The sequence below is a fragment of the Atta colombica genome, unplaced genomic scaffold (genome assembly GCF_001594045.1).
Source record: "Atta colombica isolate Treedump-2 unplaced genomic scaffold, Acol1.0 scaffold222, whole genome shotgun sequence".
Lineage (NCBI taxonomy): Eukaryota > Metazoa > Arthropoda > Insecta > Hymenoptera > Formicidae > Atta > Atta colombica.
In genome coordinates, this window is record NW_017259319.1 from 643997 (window position 1) to 664703 (window position 20707).

At 34.3% G+C, this 20707-nt stretch overlaps 1 protein-coding gene across 1 annotated transcript in view; it reads left to right on the forward strand.

The window, feature by feature from the left end:
- Positions 1 to 20707, forward strand: part of LOC108687968 — a 232831-nt gene that overhangs the window by 143181 nt on the left and 68943 nt on the right. Inside the window, exon 3 of the mRNA XM_018194017.1 lies at positions 399 to 458. Within this exon, the coding sequence (XP_018049506.1) occupies positions 399 to 458 (60 nt within the window). The remainder of the gene's footprint in view (positions 1 to 398; positions 459 to 20707) is intronic.

Below are 20707 nucleotides of genomic sequence, written 5' to 3' on the forward strand. Positions count from 1 at the left end.
ATAAACTGGCTTTATTCTAGTATTAGACAAACGTTCTATTATTCTATTACTACCGATTGTGATTATGACGTATCATTAATATCGGAGACTATTGTAACAAATTTCATACTAATTGATACGTATATAAATAACTGATAATTAGGAAATATTCTGTCTTCTATAGAGACTAACTTCAGAACGTACCAAACATAAAAATATATAAACGTAGCATATAATATGTATTGTCATGCATTTAACATTATGTAATGTCTGTCATTGTTATGTTGGAACATTTCAATTTGCCGCCTGAAAGCACGAATCTGTAATTTTACATTTTAATGCGTTACGCACTGTCTATGATAATTACAACATTTTTGACTATTATTTTTTAGATTAATATGAACAATTCTTTTTTTCAGCATCGCCGAATCACCGCGAAGCAATCTAAGCTGAATTTCGACGTTTTCAGAACGTATTTGGTGAGTCGACATTTATTTTGCACAATTAATTTGCCCATTAATCTTATGCACGCAGCATGTAAAATAATTAATGGAGTTAGTTCCATTAATGGCGTGTATTATAGGCAATAATCTATCTTTAATTTATTAAGCAATTAATTAAAAGATTTAAAAAAAATAAAAACAGTTTTATCTCTTTACTTTGAATTTTATTTAACTATAAATATATGAAATTTTATTGCCCAATATTTTCGCGCTGGAAAGTATAATATATAATATCTACAAATACGAATAGCTTAAGATGAGAGTACATCTGTTTGTTTTTCCATCGTACATAATTCAGAGAGTATTTGTATTTTTGTGCATGAGAAATTATTTTTCTTTTCCGCGAGAGATATTGTTCTACTCGCCCAAGCACTTTGTCTGGAACAGTTATGTTGTCCAATGCGTTCGAAAACCTCTCTCCGTGATTACCTTCCGCGGTGTCCCTTTCCATTTCCGGATAAAGAAGTGGGCTTAAAATCAGAGCCGAGCTTAAAATTGCTCTACCAGCGAGCGTCGCCGACCTACAAGTTCGTTCTGTCGTGACAGGAAGCGAGAACGTAGGAATGGCTGAGGTTAAGTATCGAGAATCGTCAAGCTACTCGACCGATTTCGTTCCAAAGATGAAAGCGCTCTTAATGGAGTACCATTGTCTGGTTTCGTCCAAGTTTCGTCCCGTGACGTCCCTTCTCCTGGCTCAACCGAGCTGAGACACTCGCCGTTTTATCGTTCGAGATTTTGGATTCGACCAGCCGCCGCTTACAAGGCAGTCCGTAAGACGAGGGAATTGCTTGAACCTTCAGCGTAATTAATGGCTTCATCAGTTCGCCCCGCCGACTAATTAATTCGCCGTCTCCTGAAGACGTGTCACTCTCCCCCCGAAAACTTTCCCCGACACTTCTAATACGGGGATTCGAATATTAATCGACTGAGTGTGAGAAAAAACGAAGGACTTGTTGCCGAGGACAATGATTGAAACTCTGACTTCATGACAAATGTCTTGGCTATGCTGACAAGGATGTTATGTATGTTACTAGCGAATCTCCTTTTAAGATTCGAGAGATATACTAATAGCATATTCCAAATAATGGCGCAGAATGTTTATTTTGCAATTGTTGGAAGTTTTCTTTGTCGAGATAAAACTAGTCCTTTAGTTTAAAAAGTATAATCCAATCAATGCAAAGCGCTTACTAAGTGCTGTCTTCTGCTGAAAGAAGAAGCAATCAAAGAATATACGTACTTTTGTATATATTTCGCATTACAGACTTCTACAATATAATGTATATGTAAAGTGTTTTAGAATCCCGATGTTTTAAACTCTTTGCAGTAATATAAAATTTTTCAGAAATTCAGTTTTTACAGTAACATTTTTATATCAAAATCTTAAATAAATGTAAATAAAATAGAGATCTTACATTTGAGATTTAATAGGATGTTTCAAAATTCTTTCCAACTTAAAATACTATATTGGTTCTCTCAAAAAATAAAGTAAAAAAATTATTTATAATTTTAATTTTAAGATATAGCTTTTGAAGTAATAAGATATTTAAATATAGCTAATTGTAGACTAAGTTTAGACGATCACTTGTGAATATTAGCATGCCAAAGTGCGCACTTACTGTAATACTATTGCATATACTATTGTGACTCATAATACTATTGTGACTCATGGATAGATGACTGTCTAATCATAATCTGTAATTGGTTATATTTAAGGAAGGATCCTGGTTTAGAACCTTAAAATAATAGAAATTGATTTTTTTTCATATTTTTATAATGAAACATTCAAGTAAGATGTTCCTAAGGTACGATTTTGAAATTCGAAAAATTGATAAAGTTGTAAGCGATTTAGCAAATAGCCTGACAATTTGACACACTCAGGTAGGAATCTTCGCACAGCTTGTGGAGATGTATTTGTATTCGAAAAACTTCAAGCATTCAAAGGAAACAGAATCTTTCACAATAAAGAACATCTATTTATGGATCATGAATACAGATTAACCAGAAATTAACTGTAAATATACAAAAATTTTGTATTAGTATCTAAAACTTTAAACGTGAGTATTTAGCATTTTTCTTGAATTCGTGTTTTTCAACTCCATTGACATCATAACTCACAAATTAATAATCAATCAATTTTATCTTGCGCGATATTACGTTCTGACAATGTACATAATTCAGCCAAACATTAATAAAAATGTGTACTTGATTATTAATATAAAATGTATACATATATATAAAATTGATTGGAGTTACAATTTAAAAACATTCTTTGAAATTTGTTCCATTTCTGAGCTCCATTTCTGAAACAGGATCTTCCTTAAACTGTTATATTTCAAAAACAGCTTAAAATAAAAAACAAATTTTTTTCATTATATTTTTCGAGAACCATCTTGATGTAACATTTTGAGTCGCAAATTTTGCGAAGTCCTATATATTTATATAGGACAATATATTCAAAGCTCATCGAGAATGAGACAAGGTTTTCATAAAGCAATTGTTTGATGAAGTTTTGCGAGAAAAGCGTACACAATATGGTTCAATTGCACAATTATTAGTTAGCTATTTCGATATATTATAAAATGAGAATTGCTATTGCGTGTCGAGTCGCACTCACGAGGAGCGATAATTTGCGAAACTCATTAGCACGTTCTCAATTCAATTTAAAATATATATCTCTCTTTCTGCCTCTCTCCTCTCGCAATCTCACCGAATTTCCTGACGCTGAGATTCCCGCATATGTATTATTATATGCATTATGCATATGTTTCCGGTCGCGCCCCAATGCACCGTTACGTCCTGACGACCGTGATTCAAAGATACATATCTCAGATATGTATATGTCTCAGAACTGTGAATATCAGAGGCGGAGATGAACCCAAAGAGAACGCAGAAATATCGATATTTTGATTATCTTTATAAATCTAGCACTTCTATCATTAAAACATGTTACAATATATGTTATAATTAAGTGCTAATTTATTGCTAATTTATTGCTTTAGTCCCGAATTTTTATTGCTTCTATCTATTCATAAGAAATTAATAGCAAAAGTGGAAGTGCTGACGTTACGCTAGCATTTCCACTTCCGAAAACACAGTTTATTTGTTTATAGTATTCTATATATAGTTTATAGTATTCTATACATGTTTTTTGAAAGTTGGAATGCTACATAGTATAATATAAAAGTCAGTATTTTTATTTTTAATATTAATTTCTTGCGAATAGATAGGGATAATAAATTCGAAATTAGAATAAATTAATAATTATAGGAAGAATATGAAGAAAAAATTTTAATATATCGATTTTATATACTCAAACTTATTTTTAACGGTTTTGATTTCATAGGACAACATATTTCATGATTACTAAATTATGTTAAACTTCCATTATGCATGTAATTAACAAAAATCAGTTTTAAAGTCTGCCTTTTTTTAAATATAAGATTTTATTTCTTCTTTTTTTTTCTAAGATATGTAGCATTGAAAATTACAATAGAACTAGATTACAATTACCGAAAAAAAATCGAAAAAAAGTATGCTGACAACCAACATTGTGCATATTAATCGATTTAAGTTTTGTTAAAATTCGGTCATGTTCAAAGAATTATCGCGTTAATCCTTAAATTTATCATCGTCCTGTCGAGATAACACGTCTATACTTTTCAAATATGCTGAAGGAAAAATCGCAGCAGGCATTAAAAAGAGATCTTCAACCTTCCTGAAATGAGAAACGCAGGTCGGAGAATGACTCGACAAAGTGGAAAAGGGGATTAACGAGAAAAGAGGAGTGGATGAGTTACTTGGAAAGGTTATCCGACGAACTCATCGTGTAATTTCCCATAAGGCGGCGCGAAGGAGGCTTGTATTCGGCTTTTGTCGAAACTTTCAGCAAAGTATATTTCACCACCTTAGTACGTATATCTACGTCGATCCGCCTCTCGCCAACATTTCACATCGTTTACACTTTCTGTTTACAGTTTCACTTTCTGTTTTACCTGATTTATTTTTTTTATTCCTAATATATATTGTTATAATTTGTTTGCGTTTTTCCCCACTTTGACTTTAATTCATGTTTATTATTATTATTATTTCATTTTTTAAATATCTCTTCTCTCACAGCGTCTGTCTCGTTGAGTTACACCTCGAATGGTGCAGTTTCGCGCGCGTGTCGCGAGGCTTAATTAGGCTAATGGATATCCGTAATTGATGTAACGAGACTGTCCACTCGAGTGTTGAATAACGTCTGCTGCCAACCCTACCGCGCCGTGATATAATTCGTCCTCTTAGCAAGAAGCCCATCCGGTCTTGTGAATTTTTCGGGCATACGCTTGGCAGTAATCTTAGGATGCATTATTCAAAATTTATCTTGTCTCGCGAGTTACAAAGTTCCGTACTATGCGTACAGTATATAATGTAAAAATAGGCAACTTTTATCGTGGATCGAGTCTGAAAGGTAATATGAAAATCTCGATAATCGAAAAATATGGAGCATCAAGAGAATATGCTAACTCAAGATTTTTCGCATCTTCTGATCTATCGCAAAATTATAAGTATAACATAATTTAGAATATATATATTAATCTTCTGGCAATTCTGTGTATAACACAATGTATGGAAAAAGAATTGCTTTAATTCTTGTAAAAATGGACAAGTCAGAATTTTCTGATTGAATCTATTATATAATTTTAATTGAGGTAATCCTAGAATTTTTACCAATATGATCAGAATCTGTATGATCTTCTGGTTGGTCCATTTTTAATAGAGAATTTTTGAAAGTGATAAGTTCTATCAATTCCGGCAATTCTAGGGGGAGATTTTGTGATCGCAAAAATTTATTGAGATTCAAAATAAGAATGAAATTGAGATTAACAAAGTTTATACGCGAAACGAAATAGAAACAAAAACTGAACGTTCAGGCAATACTTCTACGTCGATTGTTGCATTAATAACTCCCGAGAGATAACGTTGCGTTCTATGTTTCTCATCTCTTTCTCCGACAGCGAGCATGAGCGCGTAAAAATTGCGACGCATTTCTCTGTGCCACGGCTCCGTGCGAAACCGCCGGTGCTGCGAGAGAACGCACGGTTTGAAATATTAAACCGCGCTAAAAGCCTAAAGTTAAACATCGCACCCGATTAATTACGAAAACATGACCGCAGGCATAGAAGTGCCAAGCTGTGCCACTTCTCGGTATCTCCGTGCGTATTTTTCGCGCGGGGGTTTACCTTCCGCTCTTGACATATCGCACTGGCGAAGGTTGGCAACGAAAGGACTCGACGAGCAAGAAGATAGAATAGCATAGTACAAGACACGATGGGACAGGACACGGAACGGCGGTGTATTCGGTTTCGCGAAATGCAACGGAGGTGCATTAAGCGCGCTACTCCTTTGGCCAGGAATATAATAGAATTTCCTGAGAGGAGAGAAGCCGTGGAGAAGATTAGAGCTGGCCGTTAGCTTGAGATCAGACAAGGAGTGCTCTCGTCTTTTATCCTGATTCAAGGTTCAATTAGAATATCGTCTGTAGTCGAGTCGAGCGATATATATTATCACGTCATCTATCTCGGTGACGATATTGATATTGACAATGTCTTTAGCGATTCTGGAAAGTTTAAATTTATTATCAAAATATATCGTAGATATCAGCTAAATTATTTTCTTCCATCGAAAAAAATATTTCCATCTAAATATAAATTTTTAGTAAAGACGCGATAGTATTTCAAATACCAGCAGGTATTAATTCTTGATAAAATTGATACAACAATAAGAAATTTTCATCCTTTGTCTGCAACCTGGATTTTCGAATGCACTTTAGTGCTCATTTTTATATTGTTCTGTTTCTCGGTTCTATTCTTAAGAAATATAGAATTGAGGTACTGGACTGTATAAAAATCTAAAAAAAGTTTTTACATACTTATGAAAACTTTAACAACGAGATTTTACCATACAAGTTAAATTTTTTACTTATTACAGATTTCAATTTATCTATCAGAACTTTCACAATCAAAAAATGGACTGCCTTTAATCCGGGAATAGTCTGGGGTGTTTTTATATCCCAGCAGCGAAAAGAATGTGAAATGTTATAAAATAGTGTTTTGTATAGATATTGTTTACACATTTTTTAATCTTTACGAACTTTTAAATATGCAATTCCATTGAAAACTCGCAATAAAAAAGCGTAATTAATGAAAATCTTCATTTATTAGAAGTACTATACTAACAATAAGCTATTTAACAATAAGCTATTTAACATGCTTACAATATCTCATTTAATATTTGTTTGGTTTCTACTTACTTTTTTACTGAAAACTGATTAAATATCCATAATATTCTCAAGATAAATTGGAAATCAATTAATAATGTACAATATGTTATTAATAATAATTGCAGATTTTAATTGCAGTGTGAAAATACCCTAGATTGTTTATGTAACAAAAATTAAATGACTACTCTCGGATTAAAGTCCAACAGTATCAGTGGACGGTTAAAAAAGTATTTTCATTTTTGCTCTTTTATACATGACGATAACGCGTTGAACAGCCCCGGTGATTAAGTAGTTTGCGCGTAAAGCCAACATAATCTCTCTAACCTATAATAACTTAATATCCAACAACATTATCGAAAGTGTTAGAATCCGCCGTCATAGCGAGTTCGCGACCGGCAAACATCACGGTAAAGTGGCGCGTAAAGAGGTGCTTTCGTACATTTATACAGTACACGCAATAGAATACTCCGTCGGTGGGCGCGATAAAAGGCATCACAAAGGTAGATACGCTAATGTCGCCGCTCGCGAGCAGGAGAAATATAATGGAATCTATGACGCGTAAGCACGTCTTACGGGGCTGCGAGCGGCGGGAGATAAGCTGCACCACCACTGCCGTCGCTGTCGTCGTCTTTCGTATGCAACGAATAGGCTAAGTCACTCTCGGTGGCACTCGCGAAATCGATAACGAGCCTCGCCCGCCGTCGCTGCCGCGCCGCGTTGTCACGCTGAGGAGAGACAGTCGACCGACGGGCGAGAAACCGCGTCGTCGAGGTTCTCCGATGTGGAATTAAGCCTTCCGATATTATAACTTCCGCCTCATGAAGTGAAGGAGGAGGAGGAAAGGGATTCTCGAAAATTGACAGACTCGTGAATACGTCATTAAATGGAGACGTCCTACAAACGCGATAATAATAGTAGGCAACATTTATCTCGATATATGGAACAGATATATATTAGAGAATATGTATTAGAGAAGATGTATATTAAGGGTAGAAGAAAAATAAAAAAAATCTTATATAAAATGTGCATTGAGATAAAATGTCTGGTTGGAAGAATTTTCTAGTTAAATCTATTAAATTCTAATTGAGATAAACGAAATTTCGATTAATACAATGAGATCTTCTGATTCATCCATTTTCAACCAGATCTTTTTCTCAGTGCATTAATAATAATCAGAAGTATGCGACCTAATGCAGCGAAGAAATTGTAACGAAGATAGTGTAATTGTACCTATAGAAATGTGCAAGAGCAAAACCACCACTGCATTTCATAGGTAGACAATGCGGATATTATCTGGTGTCTTGGGACAGGAAGTTCCCATTAAATGCAACGTAATAGACAAAACAGTTCTTAAGAATCCTTATCTTTTCCCGTAGCCCGCCATTACGAGTGGCAAGCATTTGCGGAATTTATTTTTAATCGGATCGCCACGACAGAGAGAGAATAAAGAGATCCTCCCGCGTTGGCTGGCCTCTTCCCACCTCCCTGTCGTTATTCCTACAACGCTCGAAAATTTTCTGGACTGTAGCGGCAGCGGCTACCTTTCTACTTGATAGAAGAGGTGTAAGAGATGACGGGAGGGGTAATACCCTCCCAAAGTTTTCCACAACATTGTTTATCGCGGTTGCCGCGAGAGAATAATCGATTAAGGGAGCGCCTCCGATCTCCCGTTCTCTTTTTCCCCCTCCCCCTTCCGGAAACTTTCGTCCTTCCGGCTAACGCCAAATTACTGGTTTCGCCCGGGCCGCATCTGAATGGAGGCTGACAGCACTTCGCAGCTAACGTGCACTCAACTACTTAATAATGTAACAGTCAGCCAACCACTATGCGCCCATTATGTTTCCATGCACGTTGCACAAGAACCCAGAGGTAATAGCTTGCCGGTGGTTGTAATATAGGATTCGCATCCTGTATCGCGTTGCGTCGCTGTGTTTGTGCACGGCACAACCGACTTGCGTCGAGAGGGGGAGGGAGAGAGGAAGAAAGAGAGAGAAAGAGAGAGAATGAAGAGAAAGAGATAGAGAGAAAGAGAAGGAAATTTATTATGTTCTGGAATAAATCCTCTAAGAACAAAAAGCAAAGCGCAACTACTATATATAGAGGTGAGTTGGCATTTATAAGATAATAATAGAGAATACAGTGTATCTACATAACAAATAAACATGTCGGAACAAGAAGATATAAATTACTGTTATGATGATAACTATATAAAGATTAGATATATCTGTATCAAAGAAATTTTATACATTACTATATGTTGTACTTATTTTTTTTATTGATTTATTGTGTTCTTCAAATAATTTTTTTACGATTACGATTAGCGTGGAATTATGAACAAGTATAACAAGAAAATATTTTTAAAAATATGTATACCTAATTATTAAACAAGTATCAAAAATTTAATACTTAAATACGTAAATAACAAATTGATTTTACATTTATGAAACTGACGATAACAAATATATGTATCAGACAGTTGAAATGTCTTTGTTTTTCTGAAGAAACCAAAAGAGCCTTTGAAAGAAGAAAAACTCCTTTCTCAGGCATTTTCTTTCTCTCTTACATGTTTCTTTTTCTCTATTATCTTTTATCTAGTAAGTCAAGAACACAATGTCTTGTTCGCTTTTTCTGAGCTATTTTTTTCCATCAAATGATGCGTCGCGATTATTTTTGCGGTAGAACTACACGACAAACTCGTTTTTCTTAAAATATGCTTTATCAGATCCTCTCGGTTTTTTTTTCTTCAAAGTTACATGCACATGACATGCCTGTCGGCTCTCCTTTGATATCACTGTTTCGAGCTTCTCATAAGAGCTTTTAATCCAGAAATGCGATATGTTACCTAACGGCGCTGTTAAATCTCGTTTAAAAACTGTAGATAGATGCGACTGCATGGAAAAAACACGTTTACAAACGTCGTTTGGGACTTAATTAGCGTGATTTCTCCATTTAACCTTTAATCTTTCGGTTCATTCTCGGCTTTTCATAGATTAGTAAATCTCCATATGGCGCGTTTTCAATTTTTAATTCTGATTCGATAAAGCTCGAAGAATTAGAACGCAAAGTTCAGCTCTTCAATAATGCAAAGGGAAACGGTCGTTCTACGTGCTTCTACCTTAATTACGTACATTCGCGGCTACAAAGGAGTACAAGGCTATGCGAATATGCATGATTAGAAACAGTCGTCACAATTGAAAAGTAGAATAAGCCTCTAGATATCACCGTCCGAATGGAACGTGCTTCTCATCCTGATTCCGCACGAACTTTAACGTGTGGGCACATCTATTTTTCAGTGCGTCTTTCGATCGGATTGAGATGTCACATAATATATATATGAATTCAGGTAGTAGTTAAATCATGGACGATTTTATTATTAAATGACGATGCATAGACCACCCATCATACCGCCTTTCCCATTAAAGTCTACTCTTTTATCGAACGTATATATAAAGTTCTCTTATATAGAAACACTGCGTTAGAATTCTGATAAAATTAATATTTGAAAGTGAAAAAAATTTTGAAATGAAAAGCTTCACTAGATAAAGTTAAAGTGCATCTCAAGGAAAATTTACTTTATAATATGATTATTGAGAAATTTAATATTAAGGTTTGATAGATAAATTGGACAGATGACGATCTTGTTCACGAAAAGTCGATTATATTGGTAGACACGATTAGTAGCAGTTTCATATTACGGATACACGAGATCAATGAAGTCATAAGATATTATTCATGATATCTCAATTGAGATAGGATTACGTCGTTCGTTTGCGAAGCTTACAAAATTGAACGTATACATATTGAAGATTGCATTTATTCAGTGAACGGAAGCGACTGCTGTGCTAATCACTCACTAGTTAACCGGAAATCGTTCTTGAAAAAAATCACGTCGTATTTGGTATCGCGTGCGGAAATTGGACGCTTTATCGAGCACAATAAAAATTCGGCGATAAATATTACACATGCTCGATCGACGTGTACACTTCGATATTTCGTACGCCTGTTGCGGGAATAGCGAATACGTGGCTTCAACAAGCCACTGCATGTTTTCGACGATAAACTTTATAGCTGAAATAATAAAACCCCGATGATATTGGCGAAATGGCGCGAAATGGGGGCGTGCCGCGAGGAGATTGTCCTCGCGAGAGAAACGATTTAACACGTTCTTCTTGCGCGAGGGAATAAACGAGGGATTTTCGATAACTCGCCGATTATATCCGGACGGAACGTTTTACGAAGCGCATTACGCGACGTAGCGGGCGACTAGAAGCAGGATAATCTCGATTATTGAGGCGGCATTTTGCTGAAAATTACGATCTCATGCGCGATCTGTCGTCGCGAATTTCGATCAGGCGTGAAGGAACTTGCCAATATAATTCGATTCTCTCAATATATGATTAATATATTAAGAAAAATAATATGATTAATATGATTAAATTAGTTTGTATATGTAAAACTTGATTAAGTTAATCCATCTACTTAAGAATTAATTTTATCGAATTAAAGGCCTTAGAGGATACGATTATCCGGAAATTCAGACGATGGAAGCTTTAAGGATATTGTGGGATTAAGATATAACAGGAAATAATCGGAACAAAACCAAGTGATGACTAGTGTTGGACATTAATTGATTAGTTTACTAAAATAATCAACTAAAAATTAAAAATATATATTATCATTAATACGATAATTAATATAATCAATTAATGAAATTAATTGTCAAACAATCTATGATTAATTGATTAAAGTTCGGCTTAATTAAAGTAATTAATTAAAAATAATAATATATGTGGTACAATCACAAATTAATTTAGTCAATTATTGAAGTAATTAAACACAGTTGATTAAAAAAATAATAATCATTAATCATTAACTTTTAGTCACGTTTCAAAAAATATATTTATAATTTTTACGGCTATTATTGAAGAATGTATTTGTCATGTCGGAAAGATATTCAAATCGATGATGACTATAAATTGTTCTATTTTTCTATAGTTCTAAACTGGAAAAGACATTGCACACATTTCCTTACTGTTTAAGTCTTATAATTCAAATTTTTTTTTATGTGATAAGACACATATCATTTATAAAAATTTATGTTTATGTGTGCATGCGACATTAATGTAATAGTATATAATGATGTGTCGCATTTTATCGATAGAACGATCCGAATTCAAATTTCACTTTCGATGCTTTCCAATTGTAAAATCATTAGACACTTGCTAAATTCACTTGCAAAGAATCATGGTAAAGTAGGATGACTTCGAGATCTCCTCAACAAGAGAAACTGCAAACTGCTCATCACGAAAAGTATTCATAGATTATCTCTCTCAATGTATTAAATAATATATAGTCAATTCAAGTTTTTTTCTTTTATATCATATATATAATTCATATAATTCATATAATTTCGTAATATTTAATATTTAAAAAACGTTATAATAATATATAAAAAATTTTTTTTAGTGGAAGATATTAATTATAGATTTAATCTGTGCTTAACTAAAAATTAATTGATTAATAAATAATGATTAATCTTTTAATTAGCGGCAGGTAATGATTTTCAATCAATTGATTATAGTTTAGAATTAATCATAGTTATATAATGATTAATTTTGTTTTAATTGTTTAATTTAAAACTACTGATTAAAAATTTAATTGATGACTCCTACCTATAAGATTTATTTCAGGGCAACTAAAAAATTTTAATCGTTTACTATAATCAAGAATTAAACTTGGTCATAATCATTAATCTATAAATTGATTCAATTTCACCCAAGCTAGCGATGACTTGGTACTTATAGAGGTAGATATATATATTTTATTTTAGTAAATAAATACAGTAAGAAGTATTAACGATTCTCGAAAACTTAACGGAACTAATTGCGATTTGAACTTAAAATTCTTCATTCTCTTGGCATTTAATGTATTATCCTATAACTGCTTTCATGTAATTATTTCGTGAATTTTTTAATTGTCCTTACACTGAGAAAAAAAAAGTATAATAGTAATAATTTATCATAAATAAATATTTGTTCATTGAAAAGAATGATTGTTAAATTAATGATTCTTGTATCAAATAAATATGTCTTTATATTTAATAAATATTTAATTGGCAGTATTCAACTAAATATTTATTAAAATTGACTATTTTTTCTCAGTAATGTTCCTTTTATTTCCCATAATATTAGGTGGGAAAAAGTTCGTTGCGTTTTTCCTATTAGATGGCATTAAAAAAACGTCACGAACTTTTTCCCATACCTAATATTAATGCGAATCTTTAAACGAGTTACTTAAAAATTAATTTGAATAAATCCAACTACACATTGCCTTAAAATTATTTTCTCTATTCTAATTATTGACTACATTCATACAGTACATTTATACCTTAAATTCAACTTGTAATCATTTAGATCCCTTACTGTAAATATTATACTTGGTAAGTGACTTGACCTGGCTTTAAACCAAACCTCGTTTTCTTTTGTAACCTGATCTAAAACTGTCTGTAACTTCAGGCATTACCCAATCTAAAACTTACTAATTTTCTTGCTATAGTAAAGGCGTAACAGCTGGAGGTGTAACTAGTAAATGGTGCTGAGACCATGAAAAGGTCATTTACGTTGTAAAAACGATTGGTGGCTAGACTTACTTTGAGTCGTGATATAACGTCAGACCACGTATAGGTCTTCTGGTATAAAGGTAGCCAAATTAATCAAAGATTAATGTTAGGAATTGTAAAATTGTCTTTATTTTTTTATTTTTTAATATTTTATGAACTATGGAATGAAACGATTCCTTAATCTGTAAATCTCTTCTTTTAATCAGAATTACGATTTAATAATTTCCCAAAAATTTTGCAAATTGATTACGCTTTAAAGAAAGACTTTTGTAAAAACGCGCTTTTGTAAAAACAATTGGAACAGAAATTTCCTTTGCATTTATTCAAATCATTCATTCAATTTTTGCCTGAAAACATGATTCATTAGCATATTTTTTTCCTTTTAGATAGACGAGTCATAATCGGGTCAGCTATAATCGGGCTGCCGGTAAATTTCGCGTTTCAAAATTACGCGAATCCGAGTAATGAGCCGCTTTTTTTTTCCGACGAACAGCGGTGCTAAAACGTTGCGCTCGTTTAAGCGCGATACTTGAAATTTATCACTCGGCGATTCTTGCGCAGATAAATGGACAGTAAATCGCGGATATCGCGGCTCGCACGACACGAGCGCGTTCCTCTTTCGCCGTCGCCCGATATCGCGAATTGGTTCGTTCGTACTGAAACTTTTTTTTGGGACGGAGGAGAGGAAGAGAGGGATACGTGCGAAAAAAAAATATTAGAGAACTCTCCGGTTCGCGATGAACGGTCAGAGAGTTGGCGAGGAAAGGGCGGGATGAGAAGGGGGAAGGGCGGGAAATGAAGCACGTGTGAACGCTACGCGCGGCATAAAATTCGGGGCTCCCCTCCCGTATAGCGTATGTAAATTGCGTGTGCAGCGCGCGACGCGCATGAATTTAACTGCCGCCGCATGTAAATTCAGCGCCGGTGCATGTAAATTTTATTGCAATCAGCTATTGTAAACAGGATTACCACACAGGCGCGACGTCGAAACTGGAGAGCGAGCCGGCCAGTCGATGGAATCCTACGAATATTTCGGATTCAGGAACATGCGGCCGCAGATAGGCCGATCGAGGCATGCTTACGATACTTTGCCACTGTCGAGATACGATGCCGCTGGGCATCGGTATTTGTGTCGAGTTGAAATATCTTGGCATTTCTCCGGAGAAATGAGAAACGCATGAACTATCTTATGAATTGGTAATAATCCTGAGATATTTTACATATATTTATCCCTTAAATGGGATAAATACACACTGGTGCGAATTCGCACTAGCAAAATTTCCAAAACATTGGCATTTTCCCCACAATATCTTTTTTTAATAACAATTTTTTTATTATTTAATAATAATTTAATTAAATTTGAGTTGCATCAATCGCTTTGTTGAGAAATTTTACCCCAAGAAAATATGGTTTTGAAAAAGTATTTTGAAGAATATTATCATGATTAAATAAATGAATGGAATCACAAAATTCCAATTCTCACCAGTGTGCTGGGATGAAGTGTGCTATTTGAGAATTAAATATAATATGTGTTATCTTAAATTTTTTATTAATTTGCAAGTTATTCTATATAATATTATTATATCTAATATTATTATAAACTAAGAATATTATTGAAGAAATATGGGATAATAGAGGCGCTTGTAGTATTCGAGAGGGAACGAGATAAATTATCGATTAAATTTAAGCTGCCTTAAGGCCACGCGATCCAAAGTGTAACTTGAGTAAATCTCTCTATTGGGCGTTGTCTTTCTCATTTCTCGCATCGTGCAAGAGGCGCGCAGATCCTGGAAATAAGAGAGGGGCGGCGTTTAATTTCAAGTAGTTACGTTGCAAATTCAGTCGCTGGCGGTTTGCAGATTGTGCGTGCAAATATTTGCGCGCCGCGCACGTTGAGCATTTTATCGGCGCTGATATTAAATGGCGAATATTAATTAGAAGAAAAAGGGAGATATATCAAGATAGAAGATGAAATGACAACGAAATTTATCATTCTCTAAAATACGCTTTATTTAACTTTTGAAAAATGAGCGTTTTTTTTTTTATTTGCTAGCTAAAGCCAGAAAGCAAGAAGCAACGTTTAAACATTAGAGCTAAATGTTATGTACTTATACATATATTACGTAGATACATAAAAACATTTGTTGTAATCTTGTATATTATGTTATGCAATTTTCAGTGTTTTATACTTTTTGAAATATAAAAAAAATTATAATTCTTTTATAATTCTTTATAATATACGGGATATAATATACTCGTTTAAATCTCTCTCAATGTTCGTTGATATCACTTTGTTTTTATCTGCTAGATCGTTGCATCCTATGACGTTAATTACGTTCACTTTTGATTAATATTTGCTAATAGTAATTCTGATCTACAGCATGAAATCGTTCTGGCTCAAAGCTCAACCTCTCTCAGAGCTCGCGGTGACCTTTGGCTCTCATCGTGCTTCGGCTTTAGCAAAATCACTAAAATCTTTCGCTTTGACTCTCACTCGCCGCCGTCACCAATGCTGTTATATGTGTCTCCAAGCATCAGCGTTCAAAGCGCGCAATAAGCAAGCAAGGCATGTAATCGACTATCTACTGGCAAATCCTGCGGCGAATGCAGTATCACAAATTTTCTCTCTCTCTCTCTCTCCTCTCTCTATTTCTCTTTTATTCATCTATCTCACTTCCTCTCTTTCTCTGTCCGTTATATAGCAATGTCACCAAATTTCGATTCCGTATTTACCGAACTATGCGTTATAACCGACCAAGCGAGTTCGCGCCGTTGGCATATCAGTCATTGTGCCTTCGTATATACATACCCGGTGGCATAAAACCCATTAGAATTCACGGCCCGCTGGGACAAAAGGAGCGAAAGGGAGAGGGATGCGAATTTATTAAGTTCTGCTGAATAATGCGTCGCACCACGATACGTGGCCACATTTCGCCACGGGTCTCATCAGGATTAGTGAGCGGTCGCTTTGATTTAGAACAAGCATTTCTCAAACGCACGAAAATAATTTGCGTTGATTATTGTTAGAAGAAATATATATATGGGTATATTTATTTTGCCTACATACAAAAAATGATTTTGCTGAGTATCTAAAACTTTAGTTAGATACAGATCTGAAAATAATTTTATTTGGAGCATCAATATAATTATTGTATGTAGGATGTTTAAACTGATTGCTAGAATGTTAATATTTTTTGCGGCATTGTAATTAACATTTAAGCGTTCTAGATAATTATTTTGATGGTCCAGTAAAATTATTTTTAGATCTATATCTGGTTAAATTTTTATATATTTAAGCAAAATTGTTTTTTCTGTGTATATGTATATGCAACTACATTGCAACTTGATTAAAGGAAGATAATCGAGGGAAGAAGAGGAGGGAGGGGGAGAGAGAGAGAGAGAGAGAGAGAGAGAGAGAGAGAGAGAGAGATTTGAACATATATGCAGTTTGATTATTATTTACTAAAATACAATTGCCTTAATCTCACGAATTACGCGATTTTACGACACAGATGTAAGATAGAGGAATGTGAAAACGGATTGTGACGTCCGAATCGATCAACTTTTCAGCATGATTGACCAGGCGTAAGATCGAATCTCGATCTCGAGAGATCGGTGCGTCGCACAAATGTAAGGCCGTTTCACAATGGAAGAACGACGAGAAACCAGTCGTCGTTACGTTTACACGTCAACCAGCATGTGATGATATGGGACGGTTGTGAAGGAGACTTTCTCGACGAGTCCTTCGGCAATAAAGAAGATTTAGATCGATTTAAGATTCCAATTTCCGGTTTCTCGCAGGTTGGATCTTTTCCTGTCCACCAACCCCCCCTTCGAATTCGATATCGACGAAGTCGGGAAATGCTATGGGCATATCGCATTGAAAGGAGTAAAAGTGTTTCTCAAGTTTTCTCGTAACAGATTTACTTTTATTATTCTCTTTTGACACAATAAAATTAAAAATATTGATATCTTTCCATATGCAATTTACGATCCTACATGATTTTATGAAACAGAGAAAATTGATAACTTAATTAAAAAGTGACATTTTAACTTTATTTGAGTGAGTGAGTGAGTGAGTGAGTGAGAGAGAGAGAGAGAGAGAGAGAGAGAGAGAGAGAGAGAGAGAGAGAGAGAGAGATAAACACACACACATCGAGATTGTGTATTAAAATAATTCCAATATAAAATTTATTTTCGATGTATATTGGATACTGAATTATTCACTGAATTATCCATATAAATAATTTTACGCGGATTTTAATAAAATGGCTCACGAGGTCAGATGGGGTTTGTTTTTTTAAAGCATTTTTCTTTATATAACTGAGAGACACTGAAGTAAAGGGTTATTCAGTGACGTAAGTCGACATCGCAGGTGCCTCAGCTTGCGTAAAGAGAATCGATCCTCGTCGATCGTCACTGCGAATTACCTTTCCTTATTTCTTCCTTTTTCCTCCTTTCCTTGCTCCTTCATCGTTTCCCCTTTATCGCATTCCTATTCTTCGAATCTGCTTCATCTTCCTCGCCTCGCTGTTCTGTGCGGACTACTCGGGTTTTTATCCCCGGCCGACGTTTACTTTTTGCCATGCCGTGTCGTATCCACGGAGATTGTAATTTTAATTCCGACGGTATTTTATCTCTCATGCCACATCGTTCGTCGTTCGAAGGCGGCTGTTCCTTGTACGTCTACTTATGTATGCGTACGTGTATGTGTTGCGTGCGGATCTATCGTTCGTGTATCACACCGGCTAATTCTTCGTTGAACACCTCTTCTCTTTTTCTTTCTTTGCCATTCCTGCCCCTGGGCGAATTCCGATCCTTATTCTTCAGTGCTTAGATACTTTCTGTTCTAGCCACACGAGAGTTGCGATTTTAATTCTTACTTTTTTTATGACTAATTGATCACGCAATTGTATCGCAGGAGTATCGATCACCGAGTTAGACTTCGGCAACATTTTATCTAATTTTGTTTTTCTGTGCCATCCAAACTCTTTTTCTCCATTTCCTTACCGGATTTCTTATCGTATCAGCACTCTATCTGGGTTTATAGGCTACTTAGATCGCAGAAGATCGAGATTTAAGACACAACTAGATGGACACTGCTAGTTCCTCCAGTTCGCACTCGATTAGATTCGAATTACCAATCTCTATTTTCTCGTCACGTTCCGTTTTTTTCACCTTTTCGGTGTCTCCTCTCTTCGTATTTTCTTCAACTCGTACGCTTTTCTCATGCTCTGTCTTCTCCCTCCCTTCTTTCTTTCTCTCTCTCTCTCTCTCTCTCTCTCTCTCTCTCTCTCTATCTTGCAAGCTCTTTCGTTTTGCCCTTTACTTATACTGACTTTTTGCAGCGTTTTCCATTCAGTGGAATTCTAATTTTAATTCCGCGGCTTTTAGCTTCGTCTGGCTGCAATCTATCCATATAATCGTCCACAAAGTTAGATAGCGATAACTAATCTCATTTCAACCCTTTCTATAAAATGCACGTTTCGCTATTATATTATAAAACAATTAAAAGATTTTTAATTTATAGAAGCTTATTTTACTTAAAGGTTTAAACATTCAAGTTACGAGTCATATCAATAAAGCCAGCTAGTATATCTATCGAATATAGCACATTTAATTATATTTACTTTTATGAATTATTTAAAAATTACTATGAATTATTTAAATAAATTATACTATATTATCTGTTAAAGAGAGATATTTTGATTTAATTGAAGTTATATAGATATTCTATTATCCTTAAATATATAGAAAGTATGATTTTGCTGAAGTATTCAAAAATGTATAACTGAAAATGTATAGCTGAAAATTTTGTTGGACTATTAAAATAATTATGTAGATCGCTTAAATGTTGAAATGCTGCAAAAAGTTTTAATATTCTAGCAACCACTTTAAGCATTCTATATAATTATTTTGATGTTTTATAAATTTTTACAAAATTTTCACATGGAAAGAATGGTTTTGTTAAAATATCAAAAATTTAATAGAAATCTGAAAATAATTTTGTTGAATTATCAAAATGATTATATAGGACGCTCAAATTGATTGCTAAAATATCAAAATTTTGTATAGTATTGCTTTCATTATTCTGGAGCTTCTTAATTATTTTGATAGTTCAACAAAATTGTTTTCAGATCTGTGTATGCTAAATTTTTATATATTTTAACAAAATTGTTCTTTTTTTGTTGTGTCTCACAATATATGAAATTATTTTTATTTTTAGGGTTCTCTTTCTTTTTCTCTCTTTTTCTTCTGTTTCTCTCTCCCATTTCTTAATTTCTTCAATTTTATAGGATGATAAATAAACGAGATACAAATATATATTCATGCGATAATATTTCTTTTAATAAAGCTTCTAAAGTCTATTTTATACTATTGCTATTCGAAGTAAACGGTTTATATATTCGTGTATTTACACATTTATACGCATAATCTCACTCTTACTCTGGCAGTGGAATATCTTTGCGACATACTTTCGAATCGGGTCGAATATTATGCGCGCTCCACGTTATCCTCCAAACAGACTATCCTACTTTAAGGTCTACTTAGATCGACTAAGATCCAGATTTTAACGAAGGGGGGGAAGGGAATACAGGGGCGGGTCGGCTGCCACTAGTACCCGGGGTTTGAGTAGATGGTCGACTCGATCCAAATTACCAGCCTCGGCTTCTCCCGCTTCTTCTTTTTTTCCCTCTTTCATTCGTCGCCGTTTCCCTCATCCTCCCATCCCTTGTTCCCGTTTCTCCTCTAGTCTTCCTCAGTGGATATTCGTCTTTTCTTTTTACCCGACCCTCGTCTTCATTGTTGTCTTTCTTCTCTACCCTCTCTGACTACACTCCTTTCACTCATCCCTAGTAGCTTCCTCTCATTTACTTTTTCTTTATTTACTTTTTATATCTGCGTTCTAACCCGTGTCTGCCACTGCCGTGTCGTAACTTCTTAACTATTTTAGAATGCTTGCATAATTTAAATATGATTTATAATATTATCGAATTTTTTTCTTTACATTGACATGAGGAACGTCATTGCATGTTGTTCACGTTATATAAAACTTCTCTTATTTACTAAATCAAGATAGAGACGGTCAATTTATTCTACTAAAAAAAACTAAAAATATAATTTATAATTTAACTACACACACATTTAATTCTGTACATAGTTAAGTGCAACTCAAATTTAAAATATGCTATTAATTTGTGCTCTTTTAAAATGATTTAGTAAAATGGATTATTATTAAAAAACAAAATTGACAGTCAGATTGACAGAATTAAAATATTTGTCAAATAGAGACAATTGTTAGTTTTCTAAAATGATATTTTAATAACAATATTATTTAATTTG